The 17,719-nt window shown below is 42.9% G+C and overlaps 1 protein-coding gene across 2 annotated transcripts in view; it reads right to left on the reverse strand.

Moving 5' to 3' along the window:
• Window positions 1–2,919: 2,919 nt before the first annotated feature.
• traf3ip1 (TNF receptor-associated factor 3 interacting protein 1) overlaps window positions 2,920–17,719 on the reverse strand; it is a 46,477-nt gene continuing 31,677 nt past the window's right edge. For both annotated transcript variants that reach the window (XM_064975787.1, XM_064975786.1), the window contains 4 exons: window positions 16,225–16,261; window positions 16,001–16,077; window positions 5,944–6,167; window positions 2,920–5,788 (listed from right to left, as the gene is read on the reverse strand). In XM_064975787.1, coding sequence (XP_064831859.1) covers window positions 5,623–5,788; window positions 5,944–6,167; window positions 16,001–16,077; window positions 16,225–16,261 — 504 coding nt within the window. In that variant the 3' untranslated portion in view covers window positions 2,920–5,622. The remainder of the gene's footprint in view (window positions 5,789–5,943; window positions 6,168–16,000; window positions 16,078–16,224; window positions 16,262–17,719) is intronic.

Consider the following 17,719-nt stretch of genomic DNA (forward strand, 5'->3'; position numbering starts at 1 on the left):
TGCAGGGTGAAAATCCAAAAACATTCTCTTTTACTCAGAGTATTATTAATATCACCTCCCGTGTCTGATATCTTAACTTTCTCTATGCCACAAAATCTAAAAAAGGTATAAATGTCATACCTTCATTAAAATGTACTACGACTGTTTGGGAGAACGAGAGGTTTTTCCCTCCTCTTGTCCAACTGTTACCATGAACCTGCAAAAAAGATTGCTCAGATGTGAGAGTGCCTTTTGAATTTGGAGTAACATTTTAGATTCAATTGCTCAAGCACTATGTTAGTATACCCTGATGCTGTTACTTAAGTCATTACAGCATTACTACACAGGTTTAGAGCAACTTATTTTAAAAAGTGTTACTTCCTTTGCATTCCAATGTTAACATCTACACTTGATGTGCTAGCTAATAGGCTTGGGCAGTATTGGAGTATTTGGAAATAGCCATGGGATGGTTTTTCAATACCGATTAAACTACTTATGACATTTTTCAAATAATCCCCCCCCCCACACACACACACACACTTGAAATTGGAAGTTTACATAGGTTGGAGTCATTAAAACTCGTTTTTCAACCACTTCAAATTTTTTGTTAACAAACTATAGTTTTGGCAAGTCAGTTAGGACATCTACTTTGTACATGACAAGTCATTTTTTCAACAATTGTTTACAGACAGATTATTTCACTGTATCACAATTCCAGTGGGTCAGAAGTTTAAATACACTAAGTTGACTGTGCCTTTAAACAGCTTGGAAATTTATTTCAAGACCTACCTTCAAACTCAGTACCTCTTTGCTTGATTTCATGGGAAAATCAAAAGAAATCAGCCAAGATCTCAGAAAAAAAATTGTAGACCTCCACAAGTATGCTTCCAAGGATGAACCAATTTTCTAACGCCTGAAGGTACCACGTTTATCTGTACAAACAATAGTACGCAAGTATAAACACCATGGGACCACGCAGCCGTCATACTGCTCAGGAAGGAGACGTGTTCTGTCTCCTAGAGGTGAACGTACTTTGCTGCGAAAAGTGCAAATCAAAAGTATCTATACCCACAGTAAAACAAGTCCTATATCGACATAACCTGAAAGGCTGCTCAGCAAGGAAGAAGCCACTGCTCCAAAACCGCCATAAAAAAGCCAGACTATGGTTTGCAACTGCGCATGGGGACAAAGATAGTACTTTTTGGAAAAATGTCTTCAGGTCTGACGAAACAAAAATAGAACTGTTTGGCCAAAATGACAATTGTTATGTTTGGAGGAAAAGGGAGAAGCTTGCAAGCCAAAGAACACTATCCCAACTGTGAAGCACGGGGGTGGCAGCATCATGTTGCGGGCGTGCTTTGCGTGCAGGAGGGACTGGTGCACTTTACAAAATAGATGGCATCATGAGGTGGAAAATTACGTGGATATTTTGAAGAAACATGTCAAGACACCAGTCAGGAAGTTAAAGCTTGGTTGCAAATGGGTCTTCCAAATGGACAATGACCCCAAGCATACTTCCAAAGTTGTGGCAAAATGGCTTAAGGACAACAAAGTCAAGGTATTGGAGTGGCCATCACAAAGCCCTGACCTATAGAAAATTTGTTGGCAGAACTGAAAAAGCATGTGCGAGCAAGGAGGCCTACAAACTTGACTCAGTTACACAAGCTCTGGCAGGAAGAATGGGCCAAAATTCACCCAACTTATTGTGGGAAGCTTGTGCAAGGCTACCGAAACGTTTGACCCAAGTTAAACAATTTAAAGGCAATGCTACCAAATACTAATTGAATGTAAACTTCTGACCCACTGTGCTTTTTCTGCGTATTTTGGTACCCCCTTGTGTATTAAACCGGTAATACTATAAATCCTGGGATGAGAGAAGGACGGCATGAGGATATGAAAATCTGAATACCGCCCGACCCTACTAGCTAATAATCCTGCTATAATAAATGATGGATTCAAATCTGTACACAGTATTACTTGTCTCCACTTGTGTAAGAAGTTAAATAATGAACTATGTAAATGTTAGAAGTGTACAGTTTGGATCTCTATCCAATTGAAGTAACCATGTTTGCTTTGGAAGTGAAACAAGTGTGGCGAAAAACAGAGTTATGGACAAATAAACATGTTACTATAGAATGTGGGGTTGTTCGGGAATTGAACTGTGGACCACTTTTTTTCTACATTTATTAACCATGTGGTTTATATTGTACATGTGGTATATATTGTGGGGCAATTTCACCACCTTAATATTGCTTCATCTTACAAATCATTTAGATTTTTTAAGAAGATTGATAAAAAAGATGTAAATTAAACTCCATAAAACATGTAATATTCACTAGGTGGGATAGATTGGTTATATGTTTTTCTGAAAACCAATTCAGATGAAAGAACGATCAAGTTTTGAACTCCCAAATCACAAACAGCGCACATGCAATTTGGGAACATTATCTACAGAATTTTAAATCGTCATCCTAAAAAGATGACTGACAACTAATGTCAGCCAAAATGTTTTGCTGTGCAACCTGGAATTTGTATTTAGGAGCACCAGTACGCCTAGAACAATTCTAGCTTTAATATCTCAAATATTTTTCATTGTGTGTGTCTACATTTGTCAATTTAGGCGTGCTCGTTGTAAAAAAAAAAGAAGTCAGCATGCTGTCTTGCCGACGGCTACGGCTAGTGGTTGCCAGGAGGAACATGTCTTGTTCCTCCTGCCATGTCTTCTCCTACTCGCGACTGCCTAGTCGTTAAAACACACCTCAGATCTATTGCTTTTTATAGGCTTTGAAGAACAGCAGAATTGTTAATTGACAGACATATTTAAAAATTACACGTGCGTATAAAATGTATATGGTTGGATGTGGATTTTTTTTTATATATACAGTACCAGTCAAAAGTTTGGACACCTACTCATTCAAGGGTTTTTCTTTATTTTTCTCATTGTAGAATAGTGAAGACATCAAAACTATGAAATAACATATGGAATCCTGTAGTAACCCAAAAAAAGTTAAAACAAATCAAAATATATTTTATATTTGAGATTCTTCAAAGTAGCCATCCTTTGCCTTGATGACAGCTTTGCACACTCTTTGCATTCTCTAAACTAGCTTCACCTGGAATGTTTTTCCAACAGTCTTGAAGGAGTTCCCACATATGCTGAGCACTTGTTGGATGCTTTCCTTCACTCTGCGGTCCAACTCCTCCCAATTTGGTTGAGGTCAGGTGATTAAGGAGGCGAGGTCATCTGATGCAGCACTCCATCACGCTCCTTCTTGGTCAAGTAGTCCTTACACAGCCTGGAGTTGTGTTGGGTCATTGTCCTGTTGAATAACAAATGATAGTCCCACTAAGCGCAAACTAGATGGGATATCGCTGCAGAATGCTGTGGTAGACATGCTGGTTAAGTGTGCCTTCAATTCTAAATAAATCAGACAGTGTCACCAGCAAAGCACTATCACACCTCCTCCTCCATGGATCACAGTGGGAACCACACATGCGGAGATCATCCATTTACCTACTCTGCGTCTCACAAAGACATGGCTGTCAAATTAGAAGGCCTGATTCACGCAGTCTTCTCTGAACAGTTAATGTTGAGATGTGTCTGGTACTTGAACTCTGAAGCATTTATTTGGGCTGTAATTTCTGAGGCTGGTAACTCTAATGAACTTATCCTCTGCAGCAGAGGTAACTCTGGGTCTTCCTTTCCTGTGGTGGTCCTCATGAGAGCAAGTTTCATCATAGCGCTTGATGGTTTTTGAGACTGCACTTAAAGAAACTTTTAAAGACCTTGAAATTTTCCAGATTGACTGACCTTCATTTCGCTTTGCTTATTTGAGCTGTTCTTGCCATAATATGGACTTGTTATTTTACCACCCCTACCTTGTCACAACACAACTGATGGGCTCAAAAGCATCAAGGAAAGAAATTCCACAAAGTAACTTTTAAACAAGGCACACCTGTTCATTTAAATGCATTCCAGGTGACTACGTCATGAAGCTGGGTGAGAGAATGCCAAAAGTGTGCAAAGCTATCATCACGGCAAACACTTTTCTGGTTACTACATGATTCCATATTTGCTATTTCATATTTTTGATGTCTTCACTACTATTCTACAATGTAGAATATAGTACAAAAAAAACCCTTGAATGAGTAGGTGTCCAAAGTTGACTGGCACTGTATATACAGATTCAAGTCAAGCCTTATTCTATGCATAACAGTATGTAATGTCGAAAAATGAGAAACTAATAAAAACATGTAAAGGTATGTCAATCACCATAAAGTGGATGGAGCACTAACAAATTAACACAAGTGTCTCTCTCTCCCTAGGGGGTTGAATACAAACCCTCTCCATAACCAGTCAGTTAGTTTGTGTGTGTATGTTCCACAAAGGCACCATGAAAAGAGAGGGGGTGATAAAAGCGGGGCGTTTTTTCCCTCATCATGACATGACAACCAACGTTCCCTCCATTGTTTGGGGGAACTGAGCAAATTTTTGGTTTTGTGAGCGGAAACTTGAACATTGTGAGAATTTTGTGCAACTTCCGGTGCACGTTTACAATGAACTCTGAGGCTGTACCCTTACAGTTTGACAGTAGCCAATGAAAATAATGTAGGCCTACCAGCAAAACCAATGGAGCAAATCCCATAACATTTTCACATGGAAATAGCTTTTGATTTCAATGATATAGCCTATATGTGGCGTTCAATGCAGGCCTGCATGAGACTTAAATTTAAAAAATAAAATAAACATTATAAAAGGCTTGATATTAATTTATAATTTTTTACTTGGTCTCTCACACCATGGGCCAAATAGATGATTGTAAATGGAATTGTATTGTGTTGCATGATGCAAGAAACACTTTATAAAATACAACTAATTATTATTACCACACAGAGAATTAGACAATGTAGGCTACCGCTCTGCATATTGGCTTATTTGCATATTCAAGCCCGTCTCAAAATACAATACCGCCCCTTTAATTAAGACGTAAGCTTTTCACCTGACTGGCTTTTCAAAGACAGCTTGAAATGTATCCTACATGTTTTGTGCTCTTGTAGGAAGCAGTAACAACCCATGGCTGACCTATACTTATCTATAACTGGGCTAACAACTCGCTAACTAGCAAAGAATATCAACAAATGTACACACGCTCTGCGCTCTGATCTGAACTGATCTGAAAAGGCATTAACTCATGGGTGATTGAAAGACCGCTAGTGGGCTACCCCGCCAATAGAATTCTACTCCGTTGCGCTCTGGCTCTGCCGACAGCAAAATCACAGACTCAATCTTGCAAAGTTAGATTTGTTTTGGTTTGTTGCATTGAAAAGGGGCTGATTTAATATTGATTCGATCACAGAAAAAACATTGATCTATATAGTGCAAACTAATGTGGTGAACTCAGTGAAGTCCAATCTCTTGCGTCTCTGCGCAGCATGGCATTTCTTCTGCACTGCAGCCCTGGAGGAAGTGTGGGCCCACGCACACGCCCAAGTTTAGAGGGAACATTGATGACAAGGAATGAAAGTGCAGTTGAGGCCTCCTCTATCATTTCGGATGTTACCAGACTAAGTAAGAACCCAGGCTCAGCCAAACACTTGTTTTTTTTAAGGGAGCGAACCCCTTTATTGGACCTTGGCTCCCCCTCATGTTCGCGAGGAGAAGTTGATGTTGGTCACCATCTTCTGGATCTTATCCTCGTTCTTCAGGACGTTGGACTTGACAGCGCAGATCTTGTCCTGCTGCTCCTTGATCAGCTGCTCCAGCTCGGCTAGCTCGGCCTTCAGAGGCTCCACAGCGTTGTCCGTCACTCTGGAAATGACACACACCACAAAATGTAATGTCAGTCCTGTGTGTGTGTATGAATGTGTTGTGGGTTTTCTACATCTGTTGCTGCAGCAGGGCCTGTGTGTTTTCTTTGTTCTCCCTCCAGGCTTTAGTGTGTAAAGTGTGTGTTGCCTTCTAACCTCTGTTCCTGCAGCAGGGCCTGCGCATGCTCCTTGTTCTCCCTCCTCCAGGTGTGCAGCTCATTCTGCATGGCGTCCATGTCCTCCTGGATGTAGTCCATGATCTTGCCCAGGGGCAGGGCGCTGCGGCACACCGTCTGGATGGACGAGCGCAGCCGTTCGATCTCCCTGGACACCAGCTCCCTCTCCTTCTTCCTGGCCGCCTCCGACACCAGGCTTTGTGTCTGGAGAAAGGAATGAATGGAAGGATGGATGGATAGATAGGGGAGATGGATGGAGAGAAGGAGGGATGGATTGAGTGATGGAGGAGAGAAGCCAAGAGAGAATTTTACTACAACATAGAGTATGGTTACATGCACACAATAAATGTGATTATTGTGGATAATTTAATAGAATAGTTTGATTCAGAAGTTTACATGCTTTGGAAGAATAACGATTTCCCCAATAATCCTGTTTACATGGACACATCTGAAATAAGGCTACCTCATAGCACTCTGATAAATGCAGAAAATCGTCCCATGTTTCATAAACTGAAATAAAATACCACATTTGTTTATATCCCTGTTAGTGAGCATTTCTCCTTTACCAAGATAATCAATCCGCCTGACAGGTGTGGCACGTCAAGAAGCTGATTAAACAGCATGATCATTACTCAGGTGCACCTTGTGCTGGGGACAAAAAAAGGGCCACTCTAAAAATGTGCAGTTTTGTCACAAAATACAATGCCACAGATGTCTCAAGTTATAAGGAAGCACGCAATTGGCATGCTGACTGCAGGAATGTCCACCAGCGCTGTTGCCAGAGAATTTAAATGTCAATTTTTCTACCACAAGTCCCCTCCAATGTCGTTTTAGAGAATTTGGTAGTACATACAACCGGCTTTGCAACCGCAGACCATGTGCATGGCGTCAGCGTGGGCGAGTGGTTTACTGATGTGAACGAGTGCCCCATGGTTGAGGTGGGGTTATGGTATGGACAGTCATAAGCTACGGACAACAAATACAATTGCATTTTGTCGATGGCAATTTGAATGCACAAAAATACCGTGACGAGATCCTGAGCCCACTTGTGAGGTCCATTTTCTTTAAGGTATCTGTGACCAACATATACATCCAATCAAATTAAAGTTTATTTGTCACGTGCGCCAAATACAACAGGTGTGGACCTTACAGTGAAATGCTTACTTACAGGCTCTAACCAATAGTGCGGGAAAAAAAAGTGTGTGTGTGTGTGTGTAAGTAAAGAAATAAAACAACAGTAAAAAGACATTTGAACAGTAGCAAGGCTATATACAGACACCGGTTGGTCAGGCTTATTGAGGTAGTATGCACATGTAGGTATGGTTAAAGTGACTATGCATATATGATGAACAGAGAGTAGCAGTAGCGTAAAAAGAGGGGTTGGCGGTTGGTGGGACAATGCAGATAGCCAACGTGCGGGAGCACTGGTTGGTCGGGACAATTGAGATAGTATGTACATGAATGTATAGTTAAAGTGACTGTTCATATATGATAAACAGAGAGTAGCAGCAGTGTAAAAGAGAGGTTGGGGGGAGGCACACAATGCAAATAGTAAGGAGTCTTAGGGCTTGGGGGTAAAAACTGTTGAGAAGCCTTTTTGTCCTAGACAAGCAGTACCACTTGCCATGCGGTAGTAGAGAGAACAGTCTGACTGGGGTGGCTGAGGTCTTTGACAATTTTTAGGGCCTTTGTCTGACACTGCCTGGTGTAGAGGTCTTGGATGGCAGGCAGCTTTGCCCCAATGATGTACTGGGCCGTACGCACTACCCTCTGTAGTGCCTTGCGGTCGGAGGCCGAGCAATTGCCGTACCAGGCAGTGATGCAACCGGTCAGGATGCTCTCGATGTTGCAGCTGTAGAACCTTTTGAGGATCTCAGGACCCATGCCAAATCTTTTTAGTTTCCTGAAGGGGAATAGGCTTTGATGTGCCCTCTCACAACTGCCTTGGTGTGTTTGGACCATTCTAGTTGGTTGTTGATGTGGACACCAAGGAACTTGAAGCTCTCAACCTGCTCCACTTCAGCCTCGTCGATGAGAATGGGGGCATGCTCGGTGCTCCTTTTCCTGTAGTCCACAATCATCTCCTTAGTCTTGGTTACGTTGAGGGATAGGTTGTTATTCTGGCACCACCTGGCCAGGTCTGACCTCCTCCCCATAGGATGTTTCGTCGTTGATCAGGCCTACCAGTTGTAGCTGTACTCCCAGTCATGTGAAATCCATAGATTGGGTCCTAATGAATGTATTTCGATTGACTGATTTCCTCAGATGAACTGTAACTCAGTCAAATCTTTGAAATTGTTGCATGTTGCATTTATATTTTTGTTCAGTAGATTTTTAAGATGCATACATTCAGTTGTTCCGAACTCACTTCACTCGCGCTAAAGAGAGAGGCTTGCGCTACCGGTGCTGGCACATGCGCAGATCAAATACACCGCTGGATAGCCGATTCATGTGTTTACATTTCCTAAAAATGTGAAAGAATGCACAGAAAACCAGGTGTTTTAAATTTGACCTCATGCGAATTAAGATAAGCAGAGTAAGGTGTTTACATGACAATTACATAAATCCAGCTACGACCACAAATCAGTTAAATATAAAATTATTCCTGTAATTGGGATAATCTGGATTTAGGCTAGGGATAGGTCAGTTTCAATTATATGTGAATGGAGACGTCTTCGATAAGCAGGAATTGTTGAATAATTCTGGAAAATTCACATCTGTGAGAGAGGGGAAGGATGGCTTGAGGGATGGAGAGAACCAAAGATTGATGGTGATGATCTTGGACTTTGAAGTACGTAGGGTGGCCGTGGAATGAGAGGAAACCCTGCTACTGCTTGATGTTTCCCAGTGTTTCTGAGGACAATTTAAGCAAGTCTTTATTGTCCCAGGAAGGGCAATTTATAGGGATAACATTATGGGCTGCGAAGCAACTCTTCATATGTTTTGGATGTCCATAATGAATTCTCTACCTCTCTGCTGCACACCTGCACGCATACACACACTCCTCTCTACCAGAGAGGCTACTTCAACCAAATCACATAAACCTTAAGGTATTCTACACTGGCCAGCAAAAAGTATCAAATGAACGGAGCCAGACGCAGGGCTGCATTTAGTGGTTTAGGATTTCAAGGCAAAAAAATGCTAGGCAGGAATTATACAAACCTAGGCTGTGTATATAAGGATCAAACGCGTGGCTGAATTGTGCTGGCTAATGTGGGGGGACTAGCTGAAGGCCTCCTCTGTATAGCATGTGGTTGGGGGGTCCTGCTCTGCTATGCCCCAGCCACCCCACAGCCCTCAGCTTCAAGTTGGGAGGGGAGGAGAGTGAAGGGGCTCCCCTTGGCACAGTGAAGGCCAGGGATGTTTACTCAGCTGGGTCTGCAGGTCGGTGTGTGTGTGTGTGGGACTGCAGACGCGCGCACACACACACACTAGACGGCACCCACCCACACTCCTGTGGACTTAAACCCTTGTTTATTTTAGTAACAGGCTGTGGCAGTGAAGTTATTTTACTACAGTATTCAGTAACAACTACTGCACTTATCGCCCTTTCAAGTTTAACTCTTGGGCCAATTTGTGTCATTCTGGCCCCCAGATGGAAACACCTGCTTTTACGGGGCCATAGAAATCCTACTCCCGCTACATGACAGTGTAAACTCCCCAACAACTTCCCCTTCAAAACAGACCAACTGTCATGTAGACGGTGTTAGGCCGGGTAGGTTAGCAAAACTTAAATGTTGAGCGCTATGACACGCTAACTCAATAATTACAGCTTAAAAACACACTAAACTACATAGAACTTAACTATACAAAAAAACACTTCAAACTTCAACTCTGCTGCATTTGCTCTAGGAAACCAGCAAAAATGCCTGACAGGCCGCCTAGTCTCCCCCCTCCCTCTGTGGTTTGCAAAGTGTGCAAGGATTGAAATGTCTAATGGTCGTCCGCAATGTGGGTGGCTTTCCCCTCGGCCCCGTGAACACGGCGGCTACACAAACACGCCACGGCTCATTCGGCCCGCCGGCTGTGGTGCAGCACCGCGGAAGCCCAGCCGGGCTACGCTCTGTTTACGGTCCTCTTGCACAGCCTGACCCCCTCGGAAATTCAAGAAAACAGAACAAAAAGAAACTAGTCCTGGTCTGCGTGGTGCACTCTGTCCAGGCGAGCATAAATCAGCCCTTTATAGGGGCCTCTAGTTGGGCTCAGCGCGCTCCTTTTTCTATTTTTCACCCCGACCCAAGAACAATATTTTTTTTGGGGGGGGGGGACAGGTTTTCCCATTAGCTCATCCAGCCCTGTTGGCCGTGGAGATCCGAGCCGGCGATCCTTCCTGGGAACAGGTGGCTCCCAGCAGCGACCTTGGACCGCTGCGCATCAATTCCCTTTCTATCGTTTCTTTCCTAGGAGCCCTATTCAATCCATACAGGTAAGGGGTTGTCAGGGATATGTCATGCATTGCAATCTTGCTTTTCCTTGCACAAGAAAGTGCAAGGATAAGTAACTACTCAGTCCCCTCTGGTTTCGTGTTGTAAACAATGTGTTGCTGAGTATATCAATCCAAACCTGAAACTTTGCAAGTGCCAGAATGTTTTACTGTTACGTCTTGTGGAAACTGGGTTTGATGGGCCTCTAGTCCCATGCCGGGGCTTCAGATCAAAACTTCTCACAGACCTGCTGGCCTGGCTGCAGTGCAGGCTGCTAAGCTACAATGTGGAATTCATCCAAACCCTCTCACGCCTAATTTGGTTAATGAGAAAATGCATGCAAAGCACATGATTTATGAAGTGGTAATAAGGAGCTGGTGAGAGGGGGTGGGAGAATAACAGTCTTCAAAGTAAAGATTTTGACAAGAAGAATGGGTTGCATGCGTGAAATCTGTTAGAGACCAACCTCTAGGGGCGTCATTAATTAAAGAAACATTCATTTAGCCACTGCTGGACAGTTTCAGAGCGGCGTATCAGCTTTCATAATGATGTAATAAGCCACTTCATCAACCTCAATTATCAGGCGACACAATGTATAAACCGCACACAACAACAGTGTAACAACGAGCGGCATGACATACTTAGGTTATATGACAAATTAACATTTCCAGTGACAGTGGTCAGGTAAACGTGTGTTTCCTCACATTTCTACCATGGTCTCAGTAGTCTCAACAGGATTTCCTTGTCTTGTCTTATTTCCTTCATCCCCACTTCTATATATAAAAAAAGAACCGTCCACATTTGACACACCTACTCATTCAAGGGTTTTTCAAGATCTTTAAAAAGTTTCTTCAAGTGGTCACAACAACCATCAAGCGCTATGATGAAACTGGCTCTCATGAGGACCGCCACAGGAAAGGAAGACCCAGAGTTACCTCTGCTGCAGAGAATAAGTTCATTAGAGTTACGAGCCTCAGAAATTAAAGCCCAAATAAATGCTTCAGAGTTCAAGTACCAGACACATCTCAACATCAACTGTTCAGAGAAGACTGAATGAATCGGGCCTTCATGGTCAAATTGCTGCAAAGAAACCACTACTAAAAGGACACCAATAAGAAGAAGAGACTTGCTTTGGCCAAGAAACACAAGCAATGGACATTAAACTGGTAGAAACCTATCCTGTGATCTGATGAGTCCAAATTTGATATTTTTGGTTCCAACCACTGTGTCTTCGTGAGACGCAGTGTAGGTGAACGGATGATCTCCGCAGGAGTAGTACCCACTGTGAAGCATGGCAGAGGTGGTGTGATGGTGCTTTGCTGGTGACATGGTCTGCGATTCATTTAGAATTCAAGGCTAACTTAACCAGCATGGCTACCACAGCATTCTGCAGCAATACGCTATCTCATCTGGTTTGCACTCAGAGTGACTATCATTTGTTTTTTAACAGGACAATGACCCAACACACCTCCAGGCTGTGTAAGGACTATTTGACCAAGAAGGAGAGTGATGGAGTGCTGCATCAGATGACCTTGCCTCCTTAATCACCTGACCTCAACCCAATTGAGATGGTTTGGGAGGAGTTGGACCGCAGAGTGAAGGAAAGCATCCAAAGAGTGCTCAGCATATGTGGGAACTCCAAGACTGTTGGAAAAACATTCCAGGTGAATCTGGTTGAGAGAATGCCAAGAGTGTGCAAAGCAGTCATCAGGGCAAAGGATGGCTACTTTGAAGAATCTAAAATATATTTTGATTTAACATTGTTTTGGTTACTACATGATTCCATATGTTATTTCATAGTTTTGATGTTTTAACTATTATATTATACAATGTAGAAAATTGTAAAAATAAAGAAAAACCCTTGAATGAGTAAGTGTATCCAAACTTTTGACTGGTACTGTATATTAAAAAAAATGATATTATACAATAGGCTACATGTCGGTACCAACTTTCCTTGAGAAAATTGAGCTCAGGAACCTAAAAAATAAACACCACTGTATGAGACCCAACCACCTCCAAGGGTCTTGAAATGTGTCCCCAGAGAGGGTGTCAGCGGTGGGGGCCAAAAAGCTAGGTATTATACCATGACGATAAGTCCAGTGTTGTTCAGGGGTTTCCTATTTTTCGGGTAAAAAAGACATCGTCCAAATGTCCAGCAAGATCATAAAAATAGCTGGGAGTCAGTGAGGTGATGAGTGAGGTTAAGGGCAAGGGGGGTTACAGGATGCTAGGGTCAGTGTGTAGCCCCCTAAGGGGCCACAACTGAGCTCCCTGCCCTGGACCCAGGAGTACAAAGGGGAACCTCACCTCCCCCTAGAAAAGACTGCGGACAGAGTAAAGGGCTTGATTAAACTAAGGAGGCTATGTCACAAAAGGTTGAAGCTGATAAGTTAAGGTTATGTGGCTGTAATCGTTTGACGTGATCAAAGCGACTTGAGAAAAATAACACCTGCAACGACACGGTCTGCATTGGAGTCCAATCTCCGAGGTTCAGAAAGGTATTTCTCAGAAACCTGTTCCCATTCCACAGGAATCTCAAAATGCTGCACTTACAAGGGCAATATGGCTAATGGAATTCAGCCGGGTCGTTTCCTTACGTTTCCACAAAAAAAAGGTGAATGTTTACGAAGACACAGGCCTGGTGGGGAGAGGTCTATTTATTTTCCTGATGATTCTGTAGAGTATTCTGGCATTTCTCCTCCGTGACTCTCACTCAACAGCCATCCATTTGTATGCCACGTTTATTTATACATTGCAAACCTTCATCAAGGCTAATTTGATGGGGTAAGAAAAGGGAGAGGGTACAAAAACAATCTTATGAAAACGCAGCTGCTACGAGGGCCCGAGTCTGTCTAAATAAAAAGACGGCCTCCGAGAAGTATCCTACAATAATATACAAGTGTTCTGCAAGGTCATGGGGAAGGTCGTCCCCATAAATATACAGCAAATTCTTCTATGGTGCACTTTGTGTGGCGGGATATGGCAAAACACAAGCGCCTTAACTGCTCCAAAAGCCCTTTGATTTACAGCAGTTCAGCCATGTTCTGAAAAAGCATTGGCAATAACAATAGCAAAACTGATTCACGAAGAAGGGGGAAAAAAAACAACTAGAGAAGTTATGAAGTTCCTATTTCCCTAAAAGTTAGGGTAATAACATCATACCTGATCAGGGTGTTTGATAAACGTCAGCGTTTAAGAATGAATCACAGCCCACTGTAATTTCAGACCTGTCACACCAGGGGACGGGGGAAGCTCAATATTTACATTTTTTAACCCTCCATTTTCTGCCGTGATTACAAGAGAGCAACGTCTCTATTACACTGACCCTCAACCCTATCATGTCAGGAAGGAAACCATTATAGTCCTTTATACAGCTGAGCAATGTCGATGGGGGGGGTTATGTAGCGCAAAGTTTGGCCCGTACGAGTAGACATACCTTTCATTCAGACTGCAGTGCACCCCAGCAACACACAGCCCCCCATTAGATAGATTCCTTATAACAATGAACCTGGAATCCCAAAAACCGATGAGGCTGCAATTAGGATAACCCTGGGGGGGGGGTTATGCAGTCTGAATAGAATGCATGTCTACTCGTACGATCCACGCTATGCGCTACCTAACCCCCCACCTCGAAAAAGGGAAATTCAGTCGGATTATTTAAAAATAAAAACTACAAGGGGGCCGCAGTGCAATCTGAAGTGTTGGGGTGGGTGTAGGGTGGGGGAGCCGTCCATCCGAAGACCAGCTGGGAATGGGGGGCTCCATCTGCTCTGTCTGCTGTTGAGTCTCTACGAGCTAAACCCGTGACGGAGCTGGAACGCCGGACAGAGCCTGGCGCACGCTATGGAGATGAGAGCGCTGGTTTTTCCCGTTTCCCGCTCATCAGCAGCTGGCCTGGGACAGACGACCTCGCCGGAGAAGAGGGATGGGTGAGGGCTGGGGTTGGGAAAAGGGGGGTAGACAGGGCCTTTCTGCATGAGTGACGGGCGAAAACACAGCATCCATCAGAGTCGGGTGGTCAGCTGGGCAGAGAGCGGAGGAAGCAGCTCGCTTGGGCAGAAAGGACCACCCAAAACAGGCAGATTTGTACAACCCACGTCGCTGGAGCATGGACAAGAGGCCTTCACACCGATTCACTATACAAATAGTGACTGTGAGAGCTCTCTTTGGCCAATAAACACGCTCGGGGGAACAGATGAGGGGTAGCAATACGTTACGTCAGACTGGAAGTCATGTTCGAAGTAATGAAAAGCCTATCCATTATGAAATGTGGAGACAACAGATTATGGTTGAAGCACAGGGAGAGGTAGGGCAGGAGGACAAGGTAGTGGGATGCAGTGTGCTCCCAAAAGGAGGATTTGTTTCCAGGGAAGACTCTTAAATTACCCCACAATGGGCATGCAATGTAGTTAAAGGAGTGGTTTACTATTTCTGAAGGAAATCTAAAAATGATGGAAATGGCATGTTATAGAAGGGTGCAGACACTTTGTGATTTCACTTGTTTTTGAGAAACCTATCCCAGCCGCAAAAGACTTCCTCGCTGTGCACTGTGGGGGCGAACAAAAGACATGAACAAAAGCTCCAAAAACACCCAAATATGTCAGCTTAGAAATGTGCACCCTCTCAGTGTAGCGATGTAGGTCTTTAGATGTTGTACACATGAAATTGTGTCATTCCGAACTTCAATTTTATGCAACTTGAGCAACTTTCCCCTCTAACAGCTGTGCTGCGTCTCTGTGTAGCCTGTGCAGCACAGCTGGTAGAAGAAACCTCTAGAGTCGCACAAAAATGGAACATAACATTGCGGATTAAGTTTGGAATGACACAATTTCATGTGTACAACATGTCATCAAAACTGTCATCAAAACCTCTTTCTCCCAGCTGGTGAGTTGATGCCAGCTGCCCAGCATAGGGCTACCTGCCATCCCGGCATCTGGCTATGGCGGCCGTTTATTGGAGACAAGGCCATCTCTCAAACTATTTACTAAACTTTCAAATTTGCATTTTCGTCTCAGTTGTTCATTCAGTTAAGCCTGTACTCACTTCAAGTAAACGTTTTTACTGCACTGGGCCTTTAAATCGATGCAGCTCATTCAAATGATTTTCCATTATAAATTATACAATTCGGTCAGTATGGGAAAAATAAATATATCTATACTTTCAAACTGGTTGTTGTGACATGGCGCTAGATAAGCCTAATTTAGATAGCTTTTCGCAAACACTTTCTCAGCCAATAACACGTTCAAAACACAAAATGTGAAACGAGTGCATTAAATTAGTACACAAAGGGTTGAGACATCTCGCTGATGCAATCAACCCACTTTATGTTGTTGTTTCTCGAGCTCCACTGAAGTGATCCAAGATTTTCAATAGGTTTGTGCAATTACACTTCACTCCATTTGCGATATGCTTTCTTTAGCTAATAGACTGTATGCTTTCGGTTTTGTAACCCCACATCCCTAAGGTACTGAATTTCCAGAAATAACAGTTTGTACGCTGATTGAGAGATACGGAAACATCTAGAACTGAGTCACAGGAGAGGAATGAGAGTTGTCAGTCGTTGTGGCGTCATTGCATTGCCCTCTAGTGGAGATCAAGATCACTACATCTTACCTGGTCTTTGGACTTTGGAGATGATGGTGATGTTTCAAAGTCTTTCTTGGTTTCAAGGATTTTTTTCACCAGCCCACCTGTGGATAAACAAGTTGCAGGAGTTTTAAAAGTGTTGGTAATTTACAGTCCCAATTGATATAAACCAAGTTGTAGAAATACGTACTAGAATTCTTAGCACCTACAAGATCAAATGAAGTGATTGTTTGGCTTGTAAAATTGCTTACCATGCTTCTCATCACCTTGAAGTCCCACTGAAGGATCCTGTAGAGAACAAAATAGTGGCGTAACAATCAAAAATATTTAGAATGAACAATGCTGATGCCCTCTTCTCTTGGTTGCAACTTATAATAGTTATCCATTTTAGGGCCTGAAATATGTTTCTATATGTTTCACTTCCAACATTGAACCATGAGAGCTTGGGCCTGGATGTGCAAAAACTAATAGAGGTATGGCATTCTCAAATCTATTTTTCATAACGTAACGGACGTTTAGATACACTTAGGTTGGAGTCATTAAAACTCGTATTTCAACCACTCTACAAATTTCTTGTTAACAAACTATAGTTTGGCATGTCGGTTAGGACATCTACTTTGTGCATGAGACAAGTCATTTTTCCAACAATTGTTTACAGACAGATTATTTCACTTATAATTCCAGTGGGTCAGAAGTTTACATACACTAAATTGTCTGAGCCTTTAAACAGCTTGGATAATTCCAGAAAATTATGTCAAGGCTTTAGAAGCTTCTGATAGGCTAATTGACATCATTTGAGTCAATTGGAGGTGTACCTGTGGATGTAGTTCAAGGCCTACCTCCAAACTCAGTGCCTCTTTGCTTGACATCATGGGAAAATCAAAAGAAATCAGCCAAGACCTCAGAAAACAATTGTATACCTCCACAAGTCTGGTTCATCCTTGGGAGCAATTTGCAAACACCTGAAGGTACCACTTTCATCTGTACAAACAATAGTACGCAGACTTCATTCCACTCAGGAAGGAGAGGCGTTCGGTCTCCTAGAGACGAATGTACTTTGGTGCGAAAAGTGAAAATCAAACCCAGAACAACAACAAAGGACCTTGTGAAGCTGCTGGAGGAAACAGATACAAAAGTATCTATAGCCACATTAAAACGAGTCCAAAATAAACAATCTAAAAGGCCGCTCAGCAAGGAAGAAGCCACTGCTCCAAAACCGCCATAAAAAAGCCAGACTACGGTTTGCAACTGCACATGAGGACAAAGATCATACTTTTTGGAGTAATGTCCTCTGGTCTGATGAAACAAAAATAGAACTGTTTGGCCATAATGACCATTGTTACGTTATGGAGAAAAAAATGGGGAAGCTTGCCGAAGAACACCATCCCAACTGTGAAGCACGGGGGTGGCAGCATCGTGTTGTGGGGGTGCTTTGCTGCAGGAGGGACTGGTGCACTTCACGAAATAGATGGCATCATGAGTCTGGAGAATTATGTGGATATATTGAAGCAACATCTCAAGACATCAGTCAGGAAGTTAAAGCTTGGTCGCAAATGGCCGAAACGTTTGATCCAAGTTAAGCAATTTAAAGTCAATACTACCAAATACTTATTGAGTGTATGTAAACTTCTGACCCACTGGGAATGTGATGAAAGAAATAAAAGCTGAAATAAATCCCCCTCTCTCCTACTTTTCTGACATTTCACATTCTTAAAATAAAGTGGTGATCCTAACTGCCCTAAGACA

The sequence above is a fragment of the Oncorhynchus masou genome, chromosome 10, assembly GCF_036934945.1.
Source record: "Oncorhynchus masou masou isolate Uvic2021 chromosome 10, UVic_Omas_1.1, whole genome shotgun sequence".
NCBI lineage: Eukaryota > Metazoa > Chordata > Actinopteri > Salmoniformes > Salmonidae > Oncorhynchus > Oncorhynchus masou.